General features: G+C 37.0%; 1 protein-coding gene across 1 annotated transcript in view; it reads left to right on the top strand.

Annotated features, from left to right (window-relative positions):
* eif3hb (eukaryotic translation initiation factor 3, subunit H, b) overlaps positions 1-27324 on the top strand; it is a 51769-nt gene that overhangs the window by 6271 nt on the left and 18174 nt on the right. Inside the window, exons 2-3 of the mRNA XM_043218207.1 lie at positions 3256-3412; positions 25371-25538. Of these exons, the coding sequence (XP_043074142.1) occupies positions 3256-3412; positions 25371-25538 (325 nt within the window). The remainder of the gene's footprint in view (positions 1-3255; positions 3413-25370; positions 25539-27324) is intronic.

The raw sequence follows: 27324 nt of genomic DNA, 5'->3' as shown, positions 1-27324 counted from the left end.
CTGACAAAAATGTTGACAAAAAGTTGATGTCCATCTGCCCGAGGTCGTACGTCCACTTTTTTTTTTTTTTTTTGTACAGGAAAGCCGATTGGTGTGCACCTTGCCAAACAGTCTTGCTTCTCTTCCTCATGACTTTCAGTGTCTGAGTTTCAACGTGCTTGACAGATGGACTACAGGGACTAGCACTCAATGCCTGCCTCATTCTCACTCGGGATCCCTGGTGACTTCGGCTTATGTTAGAAATCACTCTCTTTTGGACCTGTGAATGCCACTTGCTCTGTAGCTCTCCCAGTCACCTTGTCCCACCAAGACAATGAGCAAGGGCTTTGTCGAAACTTGACACATCCTGATGTACACATTGCTGTGTGAACCTGTTATTTTCCATTTTAGCCGTTTCTTTGCTGCGTTCTGTCAGAACATTTTGTGCCACTATATACCATTATCCAGTATCAAGTAGATCTACGTAATTACTATCTGTTTAAGCGATAGCGGTTGTTCATGTTTAATTTTGTTATGGTTTACCAACACTGATAGGTTGCATATCCATCCATTTGCTGGCTTGTTTTCAAATTATATAGCATTGCCATTGTTCATTTTTTTGGTCCTAATTTGTCTTTGGACAAAGTTATACTTAAAATATACTGAGTCTGTATTTTGCAGCAACGTATTCACTATTGGCTTTCTGACTAAATTGGCAGAATAGTATTATTGTTTAGATATTATCATAAAATCATACAGAAAAAACTGTTCACAATGTGTTCAGTTTCATTCACTGCTTAGTTTTCAACCTCTGCTACTCAAGTGGGTCAGTACTAGACTACTTTTCTTTATATCTTCAAGAACATTTTGTTAATATCTTGCATAGTCTTTTTTCTTGTAATATTACCATATAGGTTATCAATTAGTCGGGAATGTTTTGTCGGCACCAACGAAAATATTCCTTAATAAAGTTTTGTTTTGACATCATAACATTCACAACTAGTTGATAAGCTGTGGGTAGTGTCTTGTAGAGTCCTGATTAGTACTGAAGGCATAGGAGACCTGGCTTAATGTGACTAAAGCTACAATGGGCTCTTCGGCCTGCTGGAGTCTTGCCTAATGGCCTAAGTGCTCGCTTATTCAGAAACTGTCAGTTTTATTGATAATCAGATGGCAAGCCACCAATACAGCCATCAACTGACAACCAGGAATTCTAGACCCCTGCCAGCTTACAATCATTCATACCACTGTCTCTCGTTTAAGCCATTATGGGCACGAGTATTTGCTGTCAGATTTTGAGGTTGTAATAATTATGTACATTCTCTAAGTGAAATTGGAAGATATGGTCATTTTCACTAATAAAATAGTTGTTCATTCTAGCAGGCTCTGTCAGCGTTTGGATTAGAAAACGGGTAGAATTTAAGGGTAATTAAATGTAAAAGTGAATTTAAAAGGGATCCAGATAATGGAAAAAATGTATAATTTACCCCTGTATTATTTTACTATTTTATTTTCTCATAAAAGTTTATAAATGAGAATGTGAAAGGCGTTTTGAGCCTACCTTGTGAAGGAAGGCAGGAAGGTGTTTTGGAGGTTCCACTATGAGAACTCTAGATTCTGGTTATAAGTGTCTTCTTAGCTCTTATAGAAATTGCTTCCAAGCACAAGGTCTGGATGAGGATCAGGCTTTGAAGATGAATGGATGGTGTGTTGTATTGATTTTTTTTTTCTTTCCCCGCATTGGTTCCTTAATCCTGGTTAAGCATTGGGAGATTTAAGCATGGACCTATGTCAAAGGTTTCTGAACCAAAATCTTGTTAACCATGTCTATTCTTTTGTGCCCCACTGACCTTTCAGTACTGGTTCGGTGAATACAGTGCACACGTTTAGCAGTTTATCTCTCACCTATTTTTATTTGAAACCTTTGAAACATTTTTTGTTGTTAGGATTTAAATACGGTTGTGCCTGCTGTTGGTCACAATTGAAAATCTATTATTGTGTTAGATGCCAGGCCTCCTGGACCCAAGGATCGATACTGCTTTGTCGACAGATTTGAGCCCCTGCTCTGCTCGGCTGAAGATGAATTAGATTTTTCTATAAAAAAGTGGAGCTTCGCTCTGCTATTGGGCTTATCGCTGCCGTGTGGGACGCTTTACACTTCACCTGTGGTATTTCATCCACTGTTATTACCGCTGCCCCACTCCTGTGCCTTCTCGGATTTTCCCATTCTCTATCTGTCCTCATCTGTTATCTATAGGGGACATTTCTAATTCCAAATGGTTATGATCTGTATTAAAGTTTACGGATTAAAGATTAAGCTCTATTTTGTCTCAAATCCACCTGCTACCAAAGTCCTCTCAGCACCTTTTGAATTCCTTGCACTGTCCACCCTTTATCATTTACAGCTCTAGAACATGCTTTCAGATGGACTATTCAACCTATTCAGAATCTACACACATTTAGACACACCACCAGTCAAATGTTTGATGACATAAGGTCATGTTTTTGTTTTGATTTTGAAAGTCTCTTATGTTCCATAAGGTTACATTTATTTAATTAAAAAAAACATAATTTTTAACAGCCATTACTCCAGTCTCCAACATCATGTGATTCTTCAGAAATGATTAAAATATGCTTTTTGGTGCTCAGATGTTTTCAGTTGTTATTGGTGCTCATTTTTTTTAGAATGATTCTTATTAATTTAAAGTGCCCCTATTATAGATTTCTGAAAATGACTTTTAATGGAGTGTCTAACACAGCTTTATGGGAATGTAAACATCCTGCAAAGTTTTAAATATTAAAGTGATAACTTCATCAATTTAATGCCTCTTTGCTGAATAAAAGTAGTGAATTTCTGACCACAAATTAATTTCTAAAAACAAACAAAAAAAAGAAAACTTGAAAAAAAGTTCAAAATGGCTGCTGAAATTCATTAGAAGAACAAAATAAAATGTAAAAAAATGTAGTATAATTGAAAATGGTATACATTTGACAATTATTATTTGTAACAATATTTTAATTATTATATTTGACAATGATAAAATTTTACTGTATTTTTGATCAAATATATGTAGCATAAGACGCTTCTCAGAAGAAAAATAAAAGCTTTTTAATAATTTCAAAGTTTTCTGTAAATAATAATAAGTACTTTTGAATATGTGCAATTTGTTTAGTTTTAAGCACTCAAGCCACAAGATTTTGAAGAGCATGGAAAAACAGGAATTCAGCCAAGTGTGAGTGTTAGCAGATCTTTAAGGTTGTGTTTCTGTGTTTCAGGTGGTGATGAAGATCATCAAGCATTACCAGGAGGAAGGTCAGGGCAGTGAGGTGGTGCAGGGGGTGCTGCTGGGGCTGGTGGTGGAGGACAGGCTGGAGATTACCAACTGCTTCCCTTTCCCTCAACACACAGAGGACGACGCTGACTTTGATGAAGGTGAGGGAATATAGCTGTGCCCGTTGTTTGAATCGTCCGTTAGCACTATTCAGACAAGATTCATTTTCTAAATGCCTTTTGAGTTTGTGTTTGTAAAGTAGGCCATCTGCTATCATTATTGTTTCTACCGTTTGATTATTTGAATTTTACCCACAGATCAAATTTAGCTTCATTTTGCTTCTCATTGTATCAGCGCACTAAGTAATACCCATCACCCATGCCGCCCGGTCGACTTTCTCTGAAATGAAATCTTTGCTGAATATATTTTTGGCTCCCTGAAGAAGTATTGAAATAATCACTTTAAGCCGCTTTGTGGAGAAAGCGAATGATTTAGTGACATGGATGTTGAGATGTGCTACATTAAGTACTGATGGAGTGCAGATAGAGAATACATACAAATACGTTTCCTGGGAACATTATAAATGTGTTCACCGCCAGATAGTGACCCAAATGCAGTTTAGATCGTTCTGCCTTCAATTGTACCTGATACAGCTCTCTGATTTTGTACGCAGGCATTTGATTAGAAACACCTTTATTATGCAGGGTTCTTTCTCTCCTTTTATTCCCCCCTTGCCTTTCTCAGCTTTTTCACTATGCGCAAACACGTAGAAAGTAGGGAGGGGAATAAGTAGACGTGTTACTAATCATGAAAAGTATTGAACCACCGAAATTGGTGTTGGAAGCCTGTATTTTTAACTGCAAATCTGCTGTTGCTCTGTTCTTCAGATAGCATAAAATGGTTTGGATGCGGCTCATTTGTGCCTTACTGTAGATTTTCGATGACTGCTTAATAGGAAAGCAGACACAAAAATGAAAATTCTGTCATTAATTACTCACCCTCATGTAGTTTCAAACCCTTAAGAAACGAATTAAATCATTTTTTATGAAATCCAAAAGCTTTCTGACTCTGCAAAGACGGCAACGCAAGGCAAGGGCTACATGTTCAAGACCCAGAAAGATAGTAAGGACATTGTTAGAGTAGTCCATGTGACATGAATGATTTAACCATAATTTTATTTTTCCGGTAACAAGTAATCAAACTAATTGCTCTTTCGCCGTTACAATGCCATTAGTGTTACTTACAGTAAAATGCATTGTTACTGTAATTTATTATAGGCTCGGTTCAGCTTAATGGATGCGCAGTGTAATGTACCTGTATTTAACGTACCATAAACTCTAGTTTGAAGTATTGTGTGAGGCACAAAAAGTATTCTCAAAACTTCATTAAAAGTTAAGCGAACTATCCCTTGAATGGTCTCACATATACAATCAATTACAAATACTGATGCTATTATTCAAATTCAAATATTATACAAGTTCTAAGAGGATGCTTTTATTCAAATTTTAGTGTTTAACCAACTGTAAAATTCTGATATATTGTTTTATTTACTGCTGTTTTATGCACACAAAATCTAAATTAAGCAACATTTATTTCAATTACGCCAGGAAATTTGCACTTTTATCGTTCTTCCTTGCAGTTAATCACATTAAACTCCTCTACAAGTGTAAACTTTTCTATTTTATCACAGCGCCGTCTGGGCACAGCTTCCGTTTACAAGCTGCCAGCTCGTCAGTGATAACTAAGGCAGAAAAACGTCATCGTCAATAGTCGAGCTAGTAAACGGCGAAGTAAATTGCTGTGTAATTCAACAGAAACCTGCATCGGAGCAAAGGTTTGGGGCTCAGCTTTTATAGGGCTTCTCCAGAGAGCGCTAGCCGGAACGCCTCATCAAGCTCAGTCTGGAAAGAAGTGAGAATGAGAATGGTCTGCTTTCAGCGCAGAGCAAAGCACCGCGAGTTGTTTATTCGCTTTTACGGCCCGTGAGATCACAAGTGTAGCCGGTGAGATGGCTGTGCGTCATGGGAGGGAGAATGTGGCAGGGTTGCATTATTAAAGTGTAATGGGTTGTAGAGGCTCAAAAATTGAGGCTGCGAAGGATCCAAAAATCGACTAGGGTAGGGTGTTGTTTTGTGGGCCGCCAAAATAGAGCTGGGGTGATATGACCGTATACACTACAATTATAGAAAATATTTTGTTATCCTGTTTATACCGTTTTATGGGGAATCTGGGGGGGAAAAACAACAACAACCCGAGGCCATTTCTAATTTATGTCATCTGTGATCTTGCCTTTTGGTGTGCCTCAATGAAGTTAAAAATGAAATGTTAAAGCATTTTAGTCACTGGAATAAGAATATGCATACTACGTGACTGTATGTGTAACATTAAACTTATTATTTATAAAAAAAAAAACCTACAGATTTCTCAAATGCAAATAACAACGTTCATAATAATTTTAAAACATTTTATTATGTAGTTATTGATGTAGTTACTAGAATAAAAGTAAAGTATTTCATATAAAATAAAAGAAAGAACCATATATTACAAATATTATACAAAATAACAATTTATTATTAGTAGTAGTATTATGGCTGTTGTTAATTGTAATATATATATATATATATATATATATATATATATATATATATATATATATATATATAAGTGCATTTTATATATATATATATAAAATGCACTTATTATATATGTACACTTTGTTCATTGTTACTGTGATAAATTTGTCACATTTTGTTCATACTGTCTACCCCTAACTCCTCTGTGGTGCAGACTAAAAAGCACCTTCGACTCCACAACTGACTGTGATGACTTTCGATGCATTTATTAAGAAGAGTTGAGTTAGTACTAATTCTAAATGATAAGCGTTCAGCCTCAAGTGTAGTACATCGCATCTCTAAGTATACATTAACTCAGTGACTCTGACACTGCCTGTGGTATCCCCACGGTTAATTTATTCTCCTCCTCCGCTACAGGGTGTGTACATATGACAATGTGTGTTTGGGTGACCCTCTCCCACCCTTCCCATCACAGCATGTTTTTTTATTTCCCTGTCTTTAGCCCGTAGGGCTGTGCCTGACAAATTATGGCGTCTAATGGATATTTAAACACCCTTCATATTCAAAGCAAGCATCCTTGAACCGTACAGGCTGCAGAAAGGTGTAAATTCAGTCTTTAATGAGCAGTCACAACTCCTTTGCTTGTTTTTCCTGCGAGGCAATTGCTTTATTTATTACTAGAGTTTAAAAAGGTGAGTTTGTGTTGGCCGCAGTTCTTTACCTCCTTGTGAGTGTTCATTTTTGTTCGTTATGAAAACCTGCCAGTGACCTGAGGTGACTTCCATCATTTCACTCTATTTTTACCTGGTGTTTGACTGCCTCAAACAGAGCAGAAGTCTTTCAGGTGGCTGGATTGAGTCTTATCTGATGGAGGAGTGCAGGTTTGCTTTAGAGAGACTGAAACAGGAGGGTGGAACACCTAAAGAGCGCAATACAAACAGACCGTCCCAGTCGAGATAAGCTTTGTCTGTGACCTTCCATTTTCAGTCTCAGTCAGCCCATAGAAGGAACATTAGATTCAGCTCTGCATATTTATTAAATCTGCATTAATGAATGTTTTTGTTTTATGTGCCTTTTGTGAAGTATGTTTTTAGTTTAGCCAGTGCATGTTATAACCAATGCAGCATCTAAATGCACCTCCAGACTGAAGTTAAAGCTGATTAAAAAAATTTTATAATGAAATTTAAATATTTTTTTTCCTATCATGTTTAGGATTGGTGTAAAAAAAGCCCAGTGTGCAATAAATTTACAAAATTCTTTACAAAATTTACTGTAATATATGAATATTTCTATTAGGGTTTTTTTTTTTACACAACTGTTTAAACGTTTGGTGTCAGTAGGAGTTTTTTAGGAGTAATATATTTAGCAAGGATGCATTAAATTGTAAAAAAGAAAAGACAAATGCATTAATGATCTTACAAAGCATTTGTTTAAAATAAATGCCTTTATTTTGACCTTTACATTCGTCGAAGGATCCTGCATCCTGCAATCCAGCAAAAGTATCACAGTTTCCAAAAAAATATTAAGCAGCAAAACTGTTAATAGACATTGACAATTTATTTACATCTTTTCCCAAATCAGCATATTAGATTTCTGAAGGACAGTGTGACACTGAAGACTGAAGGTGTGATGCAATTTAAATTTAACTTCACAGGAATATATTCGATTTTTATATTTTTAATATTTCACAATACTGGTGTTTTTATTATATTGTGTATATCTTGCAGACCATAAGAGACTTTTAAAAAACGCCTAGAGAAAAAATATTAACAAAACCTACCACCCTCAAACCTTTAAACTATATTAATCCAAAATGCCTAAATATTCTGTGTAATTAACATGATGGCCAAGAAACATTACTATGGAAATAGCCCAAAAAATGTATAAAAATACCATGGTACCTTTTCAAAAAAGTATTATGCAATAAAACAGTTATGTAATGTTAGGCTAATTAAAGAACAAACAAACAAAGTTTCGTTGTTTAGTAGAATTATGTAAGCCGCAGCGATGTTATGGTAATGTGCGTGATATCACCTCTGGGTATTGTTTCTGTGTACATACTTTGACACAGCAATGATTTGATTTCACGGGCATGATTCTGGAGAAATTTGTGAACGTGAATGGAAACTCCAAATATTGGCAGCATACAAAATTGTCTACCGCTGTTAGTCTTGTTTTAGAGTTTGTTTCTATGGCTTCAGCCAGAGAGACTTCAGCCCCTGCTGCTATAGGCAGACTAACTGTTATAAACTCCTCTTAAACTGTGTTTACTGCACTGAATCCAAACTAATCGTGAACAGCACTGTTTCTCTCGGTCTCGGCCTTGCAATCGGTCTGTTACGAATGTTTTTGCTGTTATTTCTAATCTGCCTTCTGCGCCTTGCTCACTCTTTTCTCGTTTTCACGTGGTCACCGGTCTCATCTTTAGCTTTTTTGCAATAGTCGGTTCCTGTTAGATTCCTTCTGTAAGTCTCATAGTCTCTTCCACTAAATGAGCTCAAGCAAAAATGATATCTGTGACAGTACACAGTAGGCAGAGGTTTCTTTAACAGCTGGTATAATGAGTCTTTGAGTGTTTGTCAGGGTTAATTACATTTACACATACACGTTTCAATGTTTATTGCTGCGCTGAACTCTCGTTGTGCGTTTTGTGCTGTTTTTTGCAGCAAAGATTCATCTTTTCATCGTGTTCCAGTTCGGCGCCGAAGCAGTCAATGAGATAACGGCAGCTGTTACCTCAGCCCCTGTCCCACGTGAATGCATCATGATACATTGTCATGCTGTGCGTTTTGTCTTTTCCCTTTCAACCTTCTCTGCGGATCCATTTTGCTGTTTCCTCTTTTGCTTCACCGCAAGAACGTATCAGTAGTATTAATAATCATTACAGTCTGCTAGCAACATTTGGATTTTCCGCTCGCGTTTCTAAAATTTCTGCCCAGTCATGGCCGCGGATGGCACTTTTTCAAATGCCTCATTATCTTTGGGCAGCACTTCTGAATTTTGGAACTGGTGGACATTAATTTTGCGTATTTTGAAAGGCCGCTTATTGGACACGCATAATTCGGGTCGCAGGGCACCAGCAAATGGGTTAATCGGTGGAATTGGGTTTGTTTGAGGAAGCGAGGCTTTAAAAATGTGGAGAGTTGGGTGTCCTGCAGTCAGTCGGTTACTGAACAGACAGCGTTTCTGTATGAAAGTACCTCAGCAGACCCCATAAAGTCATGTTTAATGATCTAGAACAAATTCAACTGAGCTTTACACCGTGTCCTAACCAGGCGCGACACAATACATTTCCAGCATCAAGTAATTTGTCAGTCTCCACACTGAAAGTGAAAATGCTGTCTGACACTACACTATTACAGCCAGTCAGAACATATTCGCTGGTTAGACCAAAGACTCTTGAATGGAACGTTTTTTGCTTGTTGTGTGTGTGTGTATAAAAATAGACGGTCATTATTATTATCTGTATTTCATAAATATACACTATCATAAATTTGTAAGATTTTGAAAATGTATTTGAAAGAATTCTCTTATACTCGTGTGGCTGCATTTATTTGATTAAAAATACAGTAATAACTGTAATATATGTGAAGCAGTAATTTTCCATTACTCTGTTCTTCGATGCCACACAATCCTTTAGAAATTTCTATCTTTCTGTCTATCTGTCTGTTTGTCGATCCGTCTGTCTGTCGTTCTGTCTGTCAATATTTAAGATATTTAATATAATGATTTGATGCAGTCTTCGCACCCACACAATTTATCTGCAAATGAAGCATTTTTAGGTTAAAAATAACATTTTATTCGCCAGTAGATGGCAGTATGGGGCTTGTCAAATATGCCTGTGTGTGTGTGTGTGTGTGTGTGTGTATGGCAGCTCAGTGACTCCAACTGGGTGGGGGTTTTTATCTGATAAATGCATAAATAAAACTGTGTATGACTTAAAGATTGCAGCTCTGTGCTGTCGGAGGTAATCCGCATCCCATATTTCCTGGCAGAAAAATTGAGTATTCATTGTGGAAATGATCTTGTAGATTAACTCGGTTTCAGGCAGAGGTGCGCCGAGAATGGATTATCCATTTAGGCTGTTTGTAAGTTTGTATTTTGTACATGAGCGGAGCATTACGGCTTCACCTCCGTGGCAGGAGTGATATATTTTTAAGTTGATTTCAGGTTTGTGACAGAGCAGGGGAGGAGAGGTGTGTGCCACAGTTAACAGCGCACGGACGAAGAAAAATGAACGCTTTCAGGGATGTCGTCAGTCAAGTGCCGTGCCTGGCATCCTAATGTGCTTGGGCTGCGATTTTTATTTTTTATCTTCTTCATTTTCCTGAACTTGATGTTATATAATGGCAGACCCTGCTGAAAACATCTTTAAACGGTCTAAGCTGGTTTACTCCTGCGTGATTGCTAGTTTAAAGAGGTTAGGGGGCTTTTCAGCTAGTTCGAATAGACCAGATTAAACCAGCTCAAACCAGCCTATCCAGGTTTAAGATATTTCAGGGGAGTGTGCTTAAGTGCCTGTAAGGAAAAGAAAATAATGGACTATTGATAGGAAGTTGTCATGAAGCCTGTATCTGCCTCTCTTGTACCATTGATTATTTAAATGCAGTATTTTATTAATCAGGTTGGTCTTAGTCTGTCTGACACATTCGACTAAAGCAGTACAACCTGAATTCTGGAAATGTTGAAACTTTTTTTTTTTTTTTTTTTACATAATAAAAGCTAAAAGACTTTCAAATCAGATGAGCCTATATTTTATTCACAATAGAACATAGAGAACATGACAAATGTTTAAACTGAGAGATTGTACATTTTTATGCACTAAGTGAGCTCATTTCAAACGAAATGCCTGCTACAGTTGGCACGGTGGCAACAAGGGCTGAAGAAGCAAGAAATCTTGAAAAGATTCAGCTGGGAGAACATCTAGCGCCTGATTAAGTTAATTCACAACAGGTCTATAACATGATTAGCTATAAAAGGGATGTCTTGGAGAGGCAGAGTTTCTCAGAAGTGTGCTTTTGTTTTCAAAAACAGGTAGACCGTATACAGTGGTCGTAATATTCTTAATTTTTTTAATTTGATGCTTTGAAGAGGATAAATTAAAAGAGCCAACTTAGCATAGTATGCTAGCGAAAGCTCTGCTGTGGTCTAATAAAAAAGTCTATCTAGTTACCTTGCTACTAGTCATTTGTTGGGTGACAAGTTGACTTTTGTGACTTATTCCTATTAGCAACTCATTTGCTAAACTGATTTGTCTGTTTCAAATTGGGTTCAAACTCAGGTTGTCCACTTTTAATTGGATGGAGGTTTTGTTCCTAATAAATAGGGCTGCACAATTATTCTAATCGCAATTACAATTATGGATGCCACAATTACGTAATTGTTCAAAAAGGCAATATCGTTATTCTGAGTGCTTAAGATGTGTTTTTTCCCTTCAGGTTATCCTAAGGGTTTTTTCCATTGTTTTAATTATAGTTTTAGTTTACGTTTATAATACTATGTATCTTTTTAAATTTAAGAATTTAAAAAAGAAACCAGTCCAGTGTACACTTGAAATTTAAGACTTAATACTATGGGAAAGCAATACGTTTTAAGTTTTATTTTCATAAAAACATGACATGCGGTTGCTTAAAACAATGGTATAAACATCATTTTGTGTAAATTGTGTTAATCGTTATTAATAATCGCAGTTACATTTTCAAGGCAATGATAAACAATTATGCTGTTTGTCATAATAATGCAGCCTTACAAATAAACTCTAATTAAACTAACATTCAAAAGCATTCATTTTTTCTTTAAAAATTGGTACTTTTAAGTAAAGACATTTCAAACGTAACAAAAGGATTTGTGCTTCAAAAATGCTGTTCTTTTGAACTTTCAATTCATCAAAGAATCTTACAAAAATCCATCATGGTTTCCATATATACATTTTAAATTCTGATTAAATGTTTTAAAAGTTTTACCAGCCCCAAATGTACCCAAAATGCTTAACATTCGTTAATGGCATAGCCCATTCTTTCGACATGTATCATATTTTCACGTTTAATGAGCATTTCTTCTCTAAAGCTTATTACATTACCAACTAAGCTCTGAAAAAAGAAACCGTCTCTTACATATCTTTCTTCTAGTGTACACACACCCTGTTTTGGAGCCCTTCCTGTTGAGTTGACATCCCAAATGTGCAATCCGCCTGAATACCCCATTGCATGCGCTCACTTGTTGTCTCAAAGCGGGCGAGGTTAAGTGTCGCTTGCAGGGACGGTAAGCAGTCTTGTGAAGTTTACAGCATGGCCTAATGACTTTTTGCTCATCAGAGCGAGATCATGTGGCTCTGTCATTTGCTCTGTCGAGGGTGGAGCGTGGCCCGTCACGTCTCCGCCGCAGCCTGTGGCGAGGATTAGAGTCGCGGTTAATCTCCGGTTAGATCAGATCAGGCGAGTGCCGCTTCACTGCCCCCTGGGCACCGTTCACCACCCTCGCTCTCCCAGCGCGAGGCCAGAAATATTTGCTTTGAAATGCATTGCTCCGCAGCTTGTCTCCACCATAACAAACCCTTATTTTTCATTTCCTCCCCTCCAGCAACTTTCCTCTACTCCCCCTCCTCTTTTTTTTTTTTTTTTTTTTTTTCCTCCCTCACTTCTCCCCATGTCTTCTCCGTCTGTCCCGGAGGATAGGTCTAGGACGGTAATGAGTGCCCAGAAGGCCCGTCCCGTCTCACAAGCTGGGCTGCATCTCACCCCGAGGCGAACCTAATTCGGGTCAGGGTCAGTGGGAAGCATGTGTGTTTGTGGCAGATGTTTGGGTATGTTTGTCCACTAATGGCACGAAAGACTGCGCTCACGTCCATTTCCATCTTTCCATTTGTAAATTTCACCCTAAGACATATTTTGATACTCCCATTAGCATATTTCAGCCTGCGTTATTGCACATCATTCATTGACTAGTGTTTATTTCCTGTGATTTGTTTTCATTAGGCGGTCAGCATCACAGAAATGACTTCTGCCTCTCCTCATGGGCTCAGAATATCATATTAGGCACTGCGCCTGTGGTTCCTTTACTTCGGACAACATATTAGTTGTTTTGCACTATTGGGGGAGCGTTGTAGCATTCAGTATGCACCTTTACAACCGTTCCCGATCCGTGCCTGCTACCTATGACCTGTTCTATCATTTTGAGTCATTTTGTAACACGCGTTAGATTTATTCTCTTAATGAAGGTTGACATTTTCTAATTATATTATTACTATTATTCCACCAGCATGTTCAAGATTTTAAGGGTTTTAGAGGGTTATTCCTCCCCAAAATGAAAAATTAGAAAAATCACAGTCCCATTGACTATGAAAGACGTTGTCTGAATACCCGTCTGCCATCAGTGGTTAAACCTTAATGTCATGAAGCTACAAGAATAATTTTTGTACAGAAAGTAAACAAAAATAACGAGTTTATTTAACAATTCGGCACTGTAAAGTCGCTGTAGCGTCATTTTGTAGATCAACCCAAGGACGCTCATTATCAAAACAATTTGACATTTTCAAATTAGTCCAGTTTAAAGATGTCGTTATCTTGAGTAGCACACGTAGCCACTTAGTTGCTGCCAGTACCTAATGTATTAAGGCAAATTTCATGAGAAAAAGTTTAGCTTGTAAACAGAAATAACATTGTTTGAGGAATTAAATTAACTACACACTTTGATTGTGCTAAATGCCCATGATTATCTATTGTCTTGTGCATGAAGCTTCTTGGACAGGAGAGTTTGAAATAATACAAAAATACATGATTTATTCTAGTTTGTAGTATTTATATGATTTGTGATTAGTTCGATTTTTTGATTATTTTAATGGTTATGACCACAAATTACCCATAAAAAATAAACGAATTCATAAAACTACGAAGCTGGCACTGTAAAAACAGTGGTGTTCCTTTGCTATCCCAACTCAAGGAATTGATTTTTCAATCCCTTATCAAACAATGATGGAGTAATTACACAAGTAAGATTTTTTTTTCCGACGCACTTTCATATGTTTTTTATTTTGGCATGTATAACTAGTAGTAAAGTCTAAAAGAGAGGTCACAGAATTAATTTGTGCCTATCTCCTCGGATGCGCGGTCTATCAGATTACACTTTGTGCCTTGCTTCGGACGACATTCGACATTAGTTTGTAGGGGGGGTGGGCACAGCGTACCTCTGCAGCCGCTTCCGATCCCCGCACAAGTGTTATTCACATAGTGCCCAAATTGATGTCTCACCTCTTGCATTTGCGTGGCTTTGCTGAGAGTAAGGAGATGTCTGGGCCAAGGTGTTTGGCAGGCTTGGGATTTGAGCGTTTCAATGGGTGCGCATGTCTGTGTCGGGAGATAAAGTTATCTGTGTCGGGCACACACTGGGTCGGCTCCATCCTTCACGCAGACTCCTGAGTGGAGAGCGACGCCGGAACTCTGTGTGGTAAAGTGGAGGTGGTGTGGTGCGGGATACTAAAAGGGTTTGTTTCGCACAGCAGCGACAAAGTGGATGAAAGCGCTAATGCTGCTAATGACTCGCATCTTCCCCGACACCACCTCCTCATCCTCCTCCTCCGCATCCCCCGCTCTGTGCAGCTGGTAGGCACAGCAACCGAGACAAAGGTGAGCGCCTGAGGGAGAATTGAGGACAAGAGGTGACCGTGTGAGTTGGGGATAATTGGAATGATGCCGTGCCCTGTATGCTAGTTTCAAGATGAAAAAGTCGTCTTAAAATGTTAAACGAATTTGCTAAATGTGACCTTCTCTATCATTTTGAGGTGTTTTAACCTAGAAGTTTTCTTATTATATAATTATTATGTTTCTACTTCAGATATCATCAAGCTATGATCATTTAAATGGTAGCTGTAATAAAAAGTTTGAGAAAATTTGAATATAGCCCATGTGATATTAGCGTTTTGAAACGTAATTGAAACACTAAGCTTTGAGAAAACGAAGCTATGGGAATGCTTTTTGCGCACAAGCAAAACAAAAATATTCTAAAAGTATTGTCATAACTTTATAACCACTGATGTCACATAGACTGTTTTAACAATAAAGACATTCAAAATTGCGTTGTTTAAATTGCATGATAAAACTGGCATTTTGAAGTATGGGTTATGAAACTTGATATTTTGGTTTTGGCAGTCCCAAACAACAGGTTGATGCAAGCAAGGTCAAAATGCTTTCATTTTCTTATATGCATTTATTTTTACCTTATTTGTTTAACAGCTCCCAAATTATTTATTCAGTGATTTATTTTTTCCAATCCTCTCCGGTTATTTCATTTAAAGGAGAATTTGCTCCGAAAGCGGCACTTAGTGGCAAAGAATGAATTTGCATTTTCATTTAGACCAACTAGAAAAGACCAACAAGTGGGCGGAGTTGACTTGTTCCTTTGAGAGACAATCATTTTATACACGATACACTTTTAGATTTAAATCTTTGCAGGATGTTTTCATTCACACCGCATGAAAGGTCATTTTCAAAAACCAATAACAGGGGCATTTACCAAATACCAAACATCAACAGTTTTTTTTCAGTTGGCTCATTGTGACTGTGTAACTAGAAATGTGGCACCTAAATATTCATTATGTTGTTGACATTTTGCATGTGCATATGAGGTCATTATCACATTGAATATGGCAACATCATGATTAAACCATGTTTGTGACATATGGTGCACCTGCTCTTGTAAAACAGCCTTATGCTCCTTGGTCGTTATATGATCATGAAGAATAATCATTGGATGAAATGACTTCCATTCGACAGCTGGCCTTACATTTAATGCCCTTGCATTTACCACTTGACAACCGACATTGATGGTTCAAGGGCTTTTTTCAAAAGTAAACCCATTTGCTTTTGAGAAATTGGGGTGAAAGAAGATACAACAAACTAAAATGCTTTTCCCATCATTTTAGAGAGCTCCTTACCGCAGGTTATGCTCAACCAAGGAAAAGGTTTCATTTTCAGGAAAATGAACAAGAAATTGCGATGCTTAAGTCAATATGGGTGTAGGATGCAGAGTCCCCACTCTCAGTTAAATTTTCAGCTATAATGTGTGCGTTAGATAGAGGAAACTGAAGAATTGTATATCTTTTAGACTGATTGATCACACTTTATGTAAAGTGGCCTTTAACTACTATCTACTTGCATCAAAACATAAGTACAATGTACTTATTGTGGTTGAGGTGGGATATGGGTACGGTTAGGGAGATGTTTGGTGGGATGGGTAGGTTTATGGGTGGGTTAAGGTGTGAGGGATGGGTCAGTAGTGTAATTATAAATGTACAGTTTTAATTATAAATGAAAAATATAAGTGCAATGTAAAAACATAATATATGAAGACCACAATATGATATTTATTGCAATATTTAAAACGGCAGTTTTGTGTTCAAAATGTACAAAATTAATATCATAAGTGAGTGCATCATTTTCCAAACTGTCTTTTTGGCTTATCCTGCCTGAATCACTATGGTGTACCTATGATAAATGCTATTAAGGGTTTATTCTGACTATTTCAGACTGGTGTAAGTGCTGTGGAGTACCACAGTACCTGCATGATTCTTTAAAGACTGAGAGAAGTAGCTCCAGCTACACTGTTCTTCTTCAACTTCTGTTTATTAACCAATAGTTAAATAGTGGCGGCAATAGTTATAGACGGCAGCTTAAAAAAAGGCACATTTTGTACATTTTAAAATTAAATTATTCTATCTAATGCACTTTAATAGTTCACAATTAAGAGCTCCAATACATGTCGTTAACTAAGAAAACTTAATCAGAAAAAAGTTGGTAAAACCTGTACCTGAACTTTAAATTTGAAATGCAATGCAGGGAATTCTGGAAACATCAATTTTATAGGAATTTGCCATTAACCATTTAACAGGTTTCTACTGCAGAATTTTGACTTTTTTTTTTTTTTTATCACAGCCATTTTTACAGTGTAGCTACAGTGTTTCATGTGGCTTAGCTGCTGAAACCAAACCTTAGCATTAGCAGAAAGAACTTGTAAATGCTAGCTCTTTGGTAGATTCTCATAGCTTGAGGTACTAATAACCAACGCACTCATAACAATGAAGAAAGATAAGCTCAAGATCCAAAATTTCAATAAATGTTCACCGTTTTAATGTTTAAGCATTTGATCACAGTAATTCAAACTGCAGTGGTAGTAGCAGTATAAATGAGCCTTATGCTATTCTGCCAGGGGATCGTTTGTGGAAAATGGGGATTTACAGGACTGTGTGGGTCTGTGATTCTGTCAAGACACTGCAGAGTTGAAGCAGCCAGAGCAGATGCCTCAGCAGATGGAGTGTACAAACACTAGTCCATTTTTGGGTTGGTTTGTGGATCTTGGGCTTAATGTATTATGGTCTGTATGTGGAGAATTAGACATGGTGTGCAGTAACTTGCATTGTTGTCTAACTAGATGTTTTAAGACCAAAACTCTAATGAAAGTCAAAGTTCAAAGACCAGATCCAGACCAACATGTTTTGAGACCAAGACCGCAGACCTTTTGAACTTTGCAGGGTACTTTCTGATCGACTACTCCAGTCCCTCGCAAAGTTTTTTTTATGAACCTTACATCAAATAAATCTCGTCCACAACTAGATTTGGGAGTTTTTGTAGTTCATGCGCTGTCCAAGACCTTATTCAAGGCTTTAATAGCTTATTGCTTGTTCTGGGAACATTTTAGCGATTCCTGGCAATAACACGCCCTGTTTCTGGGGCACACTTACTTCTACCCAACCTTAGTTTGTGTTCTCCAAGGGTACTTACTGACTTTGTTGGTCTTGTCTCATTGGCTGTACTCAACGTGAGTTGGCTGACTTGTACAGCACAGAGTTCTCCGAAGAAACGGGCTTATCGCCACAGGGGCCCCTCCCTGCCTTCCTCACCACAGGCCGTTCACTAGCATCAGAACACTGTGTGCTGTGTGTGATTCACGGTTTTATTTTTGTGGGACCCCTTGTGTCATAAAATAGGGCGTCTTTCTCGGCGCCTGACAGAAAGCAGCAACTAAGTGATGGATATGAGCTTCTTGCTGAGGCTCGCTTTGGTCATGCTCAGCAAGACATCAGCACCAGGTTATCTCTTTAACATTGGGGAATCAGACATCCTTCATATGTCTCCCTTAAAGCCTGGATCTCTCATGTTCCCATTTTAGTTCGTTTTTTTCACCCCGCTGGTATCTTCTTAGGAATGCACTCTCTGTATTCACATTGGTTTCAAAAACTTTTTATGACATTTTCAACACAGTTTAAATTACATCTATACATATATATATATATATATATATATATATATATATATATATATATATATATATATATATATATATATATATATATATACATTTAGCAAATTTTTCAACTTAAAGTCACAGTAAAGGCATTTATATTATTACAAAATATTTGTATTTCAACATTAAATGCTGTTCTTTTGAATGTTCTGCTCTTCGACAAATCTTGAAAAAGATATCATGGTTTCCACAAATATTTTAAACAGCATAATTTTTTTTTTTTTAGCATATTTGAATTTCTGAAGGATCTTGTCTTGTCTTGGCTGCTGAAAATTCAGCTTGGCCATCACATACATAAATTACATTTAAATATATTAAAATGGAAATCAGTTCAATGTATTCACAACATTACTATATTTACTATATTTTCATCATGTAATGGCATCCTTGTTGAGCGTATGACACTTTCTTGCAAAAATACTATATTCATACAACTGCAAGCGTTTGATTGGAAGCATATAAATTGTAGTGTGAATAAATTAATGTATAAAATACAACTTACATTTCTGGACCCAGGAAGCTTTGATATACCTTCAACCTCCTATATCTTCATTGCTTTTAATCTATATCTGTCACATGTATATTTGCAGCATTTCGGCACATCTTTTATGACTGACGAATTGCTTTGTTGTTCTTTCCATCACAGCACTCACGCCCTTTGATTTACGAGAATGATCCTGAGTAAAAATAATAAATAGAACTAGATCAAAGAACAGCAGTAATACAAGACAGTAAAGGGGATGTACGAACACACAGACAGCAGACTCGCGCCTCTTCCATCCGAGCTTACGGAGCCCACCAGGGAGCTGTCGATCTCCTTTAGCTTTCTTTCCTTCTCCATCTCTTCAGGGCAGAAGCAATGCCTTGCTGCTCAGCGGAAATATGATTGACAGATCGGCAGGAGCTTGTGATGTGGTGTAGATGATTCCTCTGGTGTAATTAGGAGGCAGGGACCATGGAGTAACGGAGAGAGAGACCGATACACCTCCCGCTTCCCGAGGGGCATAGTGTTCACCGAGGCGGTCAGATAGCTGAAGGGGTTACAACAGCTTAGTTCGGCTTGCCTAGCAGAGAGAAAGGCCTCAGGACATGATGCTATTAAGCGTTGGGACGTATTGACACTGTGTCTTTGTTGAGAGACGTGTACGGGGCCGTGTCAAGCTTAAGACCTTAGCCAAACAGCCAGGAATGTCTCCTGTTTGATTTAGATTCAATTTATGCCGTATATTTATGAATTATGGAAACCAGTAGCACGCTTGTTTGTTTTATTTGCCCTGCTGATTACTTGCTTGTTTGTGTGTTTACATGTGTGTGTCGGTGATTGCCTGCAGATCATACAGATTTCCAAGTAGAGGTTCTGATTTATTTAGGACATGACCAGAAAAAAGTGCTTACCCTAGGTGGCGCCATAGCTCTTTAGCTAAACTCTAGCTTTTCGTTGCGCTTTTTTTAAAGCATGAATAGTGTCTTTAATGCTTCACATCCTTGTTTAGATCGGCACAAGTATGACTTCAGCTTTGACAGGTCTGCTATTTCTGCTCCTGAAAGTTCTTATCAAAAGGACGAATATAGAAGAGCATAGTAGACTGTCGATGCGTAACGGCTGGTGTGACGTTAGCTGTGGAATTATAGGTTTAAGAGACAGGAAAAAGCACGTTAAGAAACAAAAGATCAAGGTTTTTTGAGCTCTGAGGATATATTTATTGCTGGTGTAGCCATTTTTGAAGTGTATAGTATTGAATCAGAAACCCATGCCTGTTAATTCTTATGAGTTTGTGACATCCGTAGAGGAACGTATAGTCTCATATGAATGAGTATGTGAACCTGATTTATGATGTTCATTATTAAACAGCTCATAGTTATCCCTCTTTGAAACAAAAACAAACAAACAAAAACAAATCTGCACTGGTTGCAGAAAAAAATATTTTTGGAGCTTGAAATCCCCTGTGAAAAGTTATGCAAGTTTTTGATGACAAGAGAGGATGTAAATGATGGCAGGATTTGTAGAAATTGTAGACAAACTATTTAATGACAGTGTGTTATTATTAGATGTATTAATTCTTTTTTTTAAATATATTTTTGCATTAAGCGTCGCCATCTTTTAACGTTTAAATTTAGTACCAGTGTTACCTTATTCCAAAATAATTTTTTAAGAGAAATATTAAAATGAATAATAAATACTTTTCTTCAGCATTCAGTCATTAAATGTATTAAAATGGGACAGTATAGTCTAGGTTTGTTGTCAAAAATTATTTTATATTAAAATAAATTCTTTGAACTTCACTTCCAAGAATAAATAACGAAAAATAGTAAGAAAAATACTTGTTTTCAACACACACACACACACACACACACACACACTATACAAAATTAAAATAAAAAAGAAAGCACATAATCAGCATGTTTTACTATATTTTTGATTAAATAAATGCAGCATTTATAAGACTTAAATCTCAATGTTATAAATCTTACCAACCTCAATCTTCTGAACAGTAATACATTTTTTATTCATAGTGATGTGATGTTCATTTTATATGTATTTTAATTTTTGATTTATTTATAGAATTTTACCATGCATGGCTGTTAATTAGTTACCGGCAGTATTGTGAAAATAATACTGGTTTTCCTTGAATTTTCATTTTGGATGACCTACAGCTTTAAGTGCGCTGAGATCTTGAATTTGCATGCCTTTCGGCGAAGTAGATCTTCACACATTTTTCGTGGCTATCTTACCCTGTCGCAGAGACCTGACAGGCTGTCACTTTCTGAATTTATCTAACAAGTGAGACAGGAGCCTTGTATCAGAAACGGAAATGAAGAAAAGGACCAAGAGATCGAGAATGGTGCATAGACGGAACAAGAGTGAGATGGCGCCTCTCATTAGCACCCCAGGTGCTGGGCTGTAGCATCGCGAGCCACTGCTCCTGGTTTCAGCGTGTGGAGACAATGACATGTGTCACCTGTGATCCTGTTCTTATTTATCCAGGACACGATGAAGGAACACACCTGTCTGAAAATAAATAATAATAAGACTAGTGCTGTAGTGGTCAGGTTTTTTTTGCATGTTTTATTCAGCCAATAAACATTTTAATTAATATGATTTAATAATGATTATTATTCATTTGTTGATAATCAGTGACTAAGTCTTATCAATTATCTTTCACAGTGTCTATTTTATAGAGGAAAAACAGGTTCATTTTGCACATTTTATTTAGCTAGTAAATATTTTAAAATTAAAATTATTTGTTTGATCAATGATTTAATTATCATTCAAAATGTTCTGTTTTATTTAGAAATTATTATTTTGAACATTTCCTCTAGCCATTATTTTATCCATAATTATTATGCATTGATAATCATTGAATTTACCATTTAAAATGTCCTATTTTATTAAAAAGAATAGCTTATTTGCTTACAAATTTTGACATAATGATACTTTTCATCAATATCTGAAATAAAATGCATTCAAGCCTATCCCAGAATGACTGGTCCCTGTCCTGAATGCCGCACTTGATGTGGATTCGCGGCCATGGGGTGTCCCGTTTGACATTTTCAGGTGCTCACGAATGGCACAATGTGCCCTTTTGCATTGGTGTGGTCTTCACAGCGGATTATTACCCAGTAGGCCATGTTACAAAGTGTAGACTCTGGTGCCGTTTGGGATGGGGCCAGTGGCCCCAGTGTCTTATGTAAGTTACAGACTGAGCCGATTAGCACAACACAGGCCTGTTTTTAATATATATATATATATATATATATATATATATATATATATATATATATATATATATATATATATATATATATATATATATATATATATATATATACCCATCCTCCCATCCTCTGCATGGAACTGAAGGATTTAGAAAAAGTCACATGATGAGCTCTCGTGTTGAGTCTTTGGTATTAGAATTAAATTTAGTTTGAGGTTGTATTAAGATTACTTTAAATAATATACACGGTTTCCTGTGAAAGTAGGATTCTGGGATGGAAAGTACTTTTTGGTTTCCTTTTGGTTAATTTGGATCCAAAACATATGAACAAAAAATATACTTTAGCATTTTTCACAAGTTAATCACCACCATAATATGGTTGCCAGGGCGTTTCTGTTGGATTACTAACATGTTCTGAGTGTTTTTTTATCATGTTGCTAGCGTGTTGAGTGGTTGTTTGCGCACCCTAACACTGAGAATATCATATTCATAGTTTTATGGTTTGCTAGGTGAAAATTGTTAGTCCAGTTGCAATATAGCACATTTCTCTGTAACAAGCCACATGATTCAAGTACAGACAAAAGCAATGGTTATAATATTTACACAACCCAAAATACACTCTGCCTTACTACTTTGACCTTGAGGTGATAAAGAGCGATGATGATGATGTACTGTTTAATTTGACGTCTTTAATCATTTCTTTTTTTGGCTCTACTTTAACATTAGCGTTTTGAAATCGAGGCGCCTACATTGCTGTGCAGATCTGCCATTTTTAGGCCTCCTTGTTTTTCTGTTTGTAAACCACAACATTTGAAGTGTCCACAGAAGAAGTCAAAAAGTTAATGCGAGGTCTCGGATCATGCAAAAAAAAAAATTCTTCCATGCAAAAAATCTGCTGGGTTTGGCCTTGTTTTTATATTTTTTTAGGGTGGTGTTTTTTCCGTATGAAAATCCATTTAATTACAGGATGCCATCAGCAAGACTCTCATTATCTTGTTTTTTGTGTTGTTGTTTCAAGTGTTTTAGGGGGTTTGGGTTTGTTCGTTTTGTCTCTTTTTTTTTTTTTTTTTACATCTTTTCAGTTTTTTTTTTCTTTATTCTCATGCAACTCATTTGTCCTTGCAAAATCTGGTTTGTGGTTTTAAAACTGTGCCGTGTACTGGAATGCACACATTTTTAACTGCTTTTGAAGTCCCTTTTTGTATCCACTCTAAAAGAGCCATTTGTTTTAGTCCCCTCCAACCCTCTTTTCTCACACATTTCCTCTCAGATATGTGCTCCCCCCAAAGGATCAACCATTTGATTAGTTTCAATTTTTGAGTTACTGTTGCCTTGCATCCTACGGCTAGTCCTCATATCGCAGATGTTTTCTCATGAGAGCAGACCACTTCTTATTTAATGTACCTTATGAGACTTTAATAAAATGAAGACCCTTGTTATGTTCATCCTCGACATGTTTCCTCTGTTAATAATCCTGCTATCTCCCTTTTGCATTCAGGATAAAACCAAATGGCCTTTGAATTGTCAGAGGGGGTATTTTCGGGACATCGGGATTCTGGCTTGGCACACGAGAGTGGAAATTGTTGTCCGGCTAAGCCGAGGAGTTAATGTGTCTGTGTTCGTACATTTATCGCTATCTGTAGTACCAAATCTGGCCGTGTTTGGGTTGAAGTTTCCAGGGTTGACAGGAAGCCCAGTGCTCCATAAGTGCATTCTGCTGAACTGCATTTCTGTCCTGAAAGTCTGTGTCCTTGCACAGATATTCCTGCGATCATACACTAGAGGTGTTCTAATATGAGTTTTCTTAGCCCTCTATAACATGCTTTTTGCTATTTTTAATACCCTTGTCAATATCTTCTTTTTAGTAACATTGACCTGTTGTGCAGCTTTGTTGATCATTCGCTTGTGTATACGCTGTAGAATTTAATTATGGTGCATAACCTTTTCATCCAGAATGAAATGTAGTGTTTAATAGTAGTCCAGTAGTAAACAATCATAACTGGCTGTACCACAGTGAGATTGGACTGCTAATAGAGGTCTTAATTGTCCAAGACTTAGAATCCATTTCATATAAGCATGAAAATCCCCATCAAGTTTGTCAGAGAATATTTTTTTGCTAATAAGCTCGTGGTGCATATGCTATAAAAGAATAGAATGTGTTTTTACATAGCACTGAAGCACAGCCGATTCATAAACCGAGCATGAACAGACTTCTGTTTAATCATTTGTGGCTTTCAATAAGATTACCACGATCTTACTTTGGTTGTCCTCGGTTATCCTCAGTCATCCTCAGTTTATCCTAAAAGCCTTCTGAATATTAAGGCATCCAGATGCTATTGTGCTAAATTGTGAATATAGGTTTTAAAGTTTTGAGTTTAACAGGATAACAGGATGCTCTTCTTTTCATATGGCTGAAGCATTCAGTGACCAAAGAAAGTCAGTAAAAATAAAATACACCTAATGGAAAATATACTTATTCATTTCTGAAACAAAGATGAATTATTATTAATTATTTTACTATTTAAATAGCAGAATTGTAAATACTATGTACATATAGTAGTAATTACAATTATGCAGGTATGCAGTAAAATAATTTTTAATTGTGTGTGTTAATAATAATAATAATAAGAGCAATTTAATAGTAATGATACAAAATCTATAATAATATTTGTGAAAATAATTGTTATTGTTTTTATTATCTTGGGTCCCACTTTATATTAGGTGACCTTAACTAATATGTACTTGCATTTAAATTAATAATTTGGTACAATGCACTAATTGTGTACATACATTACATTTCATTTTTACATTGTACTTATATTTTTTAAAATACCTATATGTAATCACATCTGTAATACATTTTTGTACTCGCATTTACAATAATACCATCGACCCATCCATTACACCTTAACCCACCCATAAACCTACCCATACCACTAAACCTGTCCCTAACCATACCACTATCCCAGCTCAATATGAATACAATAAGTGCAGTCAAGGCCACCTAATAAAAAGTGTGACCTTATCTTGTTTTGAGCATTTAGACCGTTTCACTGGAAAACTAGAAAGAGTCCTTTTTTTTGCACTGTAATAACCAAATGCATTATATTTGTGTTTTGTTTTATTGGTGTGTGTGTGTGTGTACAATTAAGTATTCTTACTTGAATTTCTAGGTTTTATTTCTTCACAATGATTTTCAAATGATTTGTGTATTGATCAAAATGTCAACATCTTCAATTAAGAAATATAGATCTTCACAGCTAAAATCTCATATTGGCTGAATATCGGTCCCCAGGCCCCAGCTTTTAACTAAAATGAAACAAAGCATGCATGATTTTCTGTAAGCCATTTTCCCTCTCAAGGCACTTTGCATGTCCTTTTTGTTTGTTGTGACTGTGACCTATTCTTCAGGTGAAGAGCTGCTCAGAGCTCCATCTAATGAGACAATAATCATCAAGCAAAGTGTGCAATTGAGAAATCACAACATCACACCTACTCCCCCTCTCTAATGCTATTCTCTCTCGTTTCTCTTGTAGTTCAGTATCAGATGGAGATGATGAGAAGTTTGCGGCATGTGAACATCGATCATCTTCATGTGGGTTGGTACCAGTCAACTTTCTATGGTTCTTTTGTCAGCCGGGCCCTTCTGGACTCTCAGTTCAGCTACCAGCACGCCATCGAGGAGTCAGTCGTGCTTATATATGGTAGGTTATAAAACGTTTGTCCTTGTCACTTCGCCAAATGATTTCAGCTATTTTAAAGAGACAAAACCCAAAACAACACTGACCAGTAAAATAGTATAATTTCTGAAGACTCACGTGGTATGATATGTGGATGTCAAATATAAACAGTTGTTAAACATAAAGGTATTGAAGAGAAACACATCTGAAATGAGAGAGACTCAAATGTGTTTTCTACTAAAATTTGATCACAAACCAGTAATAAGTAGCATGATATATTTAGAGCAGTAGCCAAAAATGCATTGTATTTGTCAAAATTATCTGTTTTTCTTTTATGCCACACATCATTAGGATATTAAATAAAGATCATGTTCCATGTAGATATTTTGTGAAATTGAAACTGTAAATCTATCAAAACTTTTATTATTAATATGCATTGCTAAGAACTTATTCTGGACAACTTTAAAGGCGATATTCCTTTTTTTTTTTTTTTTTATAATTTTATCTCTGCCAAATATTTCCATATTCTAACAAACCAGACATCAATAGAAAGATGCTTATTCAGCTTTCAGATGATGCATAAATAAAAAAAGTAATTGACCCTTGTTAGTGGTTTTATGGTCCAGGGTCACATTTTACAAACATTTAAAAAAATTCTAAGGATTGAATAACCTATATTTTGCAACTCATTACCAGCTTTGTGTTAAGGTGGACATTAATAATCTGGATACATTTACTCACCGAATTCGAAATGACTAAAAATATTAAATTATAAATATAAATATAAATATAAATATAAATTTCCAGTAAACATTTTGGTTTATTCAGATTATGCTTATTACATGTATATATAAATATTCCAATAGCTGTGAAGCATGTAAAATCTTCTGAATAAAAGGCATAACCAGAAAATAGAGCCTAATGGGAAAATGATGTGCCTATATAAACAGTGCGTCTGAGGCATTTAGCTGTCCTTTCTGGTATCACCTTGCTCTTTGCTTCTCTATCTCTATTTCTGTTGTACATGCTTGTGCGCGCACACACACAGAGCAGCATGTTTCAGCACCCCTCACCCAAACACACACACACACACTTCTTTCCTACTGCACTGCTTTGCTCTACCTCTTTCCCTTCTCTCTCTCTCTCTCTCTCTTTCTCTCTCTCCGTCTCTCTACCCCATGGTTTCTTGGCTGTGGACAGCATTCCCCCCTTGTGTAAACAGGAGGCTGGTGTGCGTAGCGGGCCCGGCAGCAGCCTCGTCTAGACAGGGTTTCCTCCCCTCTGTTTATTTAGCCTGCTATCGCAGAGCTGATGTGTACCTTCAGGAGTGGATTCAGGACCCGGACACCCCCTCATCCACCGACACAGACGCCACCCATCCCAGATGTCGATGGGCCGGTGGCGGCACGAGGGCGGAGGATTCGCCAGACAAGCTGCATTAACAACAGATCTGTTTCCCTGAACTCACACAAACAAATGCTGTGCACCTCCACTCGCCCACCTAACTGGGACAGCAGCGCTCTGATTCCAGCGCGGATTTGGATGGGAACGTAAACATAAAAGTTTGACTGTTCTTCGCACCCCTCCTTCATTCACACCCCCCTGTCCGTTTCTCGGTCTCGTGGTCCACGCTGTCTGTAACTTTCCTCAGACTTCCCCCTCAGGCCAGATGTGGATCCCTATCAGAGTGTTTGTTCAGTCTCCTCCTTGTGGTGGCAAGCAGGCGCTCCTCACTAAAAATATATCAGACACCTAGCAGCTGCCAGAAACCCCACCCTGCACCAAACACACTCTCCACATGAACAATGAA

This window comes from Puntigrus tetrazona, chromosome 19, assembly GCF_018831695.1.
Source record: "Puntigrus tetrazona isolate hp1 chromosome 19, ASM1883169v1, whole genome shotgun sequence".
In the NCBI taxonomy this organism is placed as follows: domain Eukaryota; kingdom Metazoa; phylum Chordata; class Actinopteri; order Cypriniformes; family Cyprinidae; genus Puntigrus; species Puntigrus tetrazona.
Note: the sequence above shows the minus strand (reverse complement) of the source record. Positions and strands in the feature narration are given on the sequence as shown.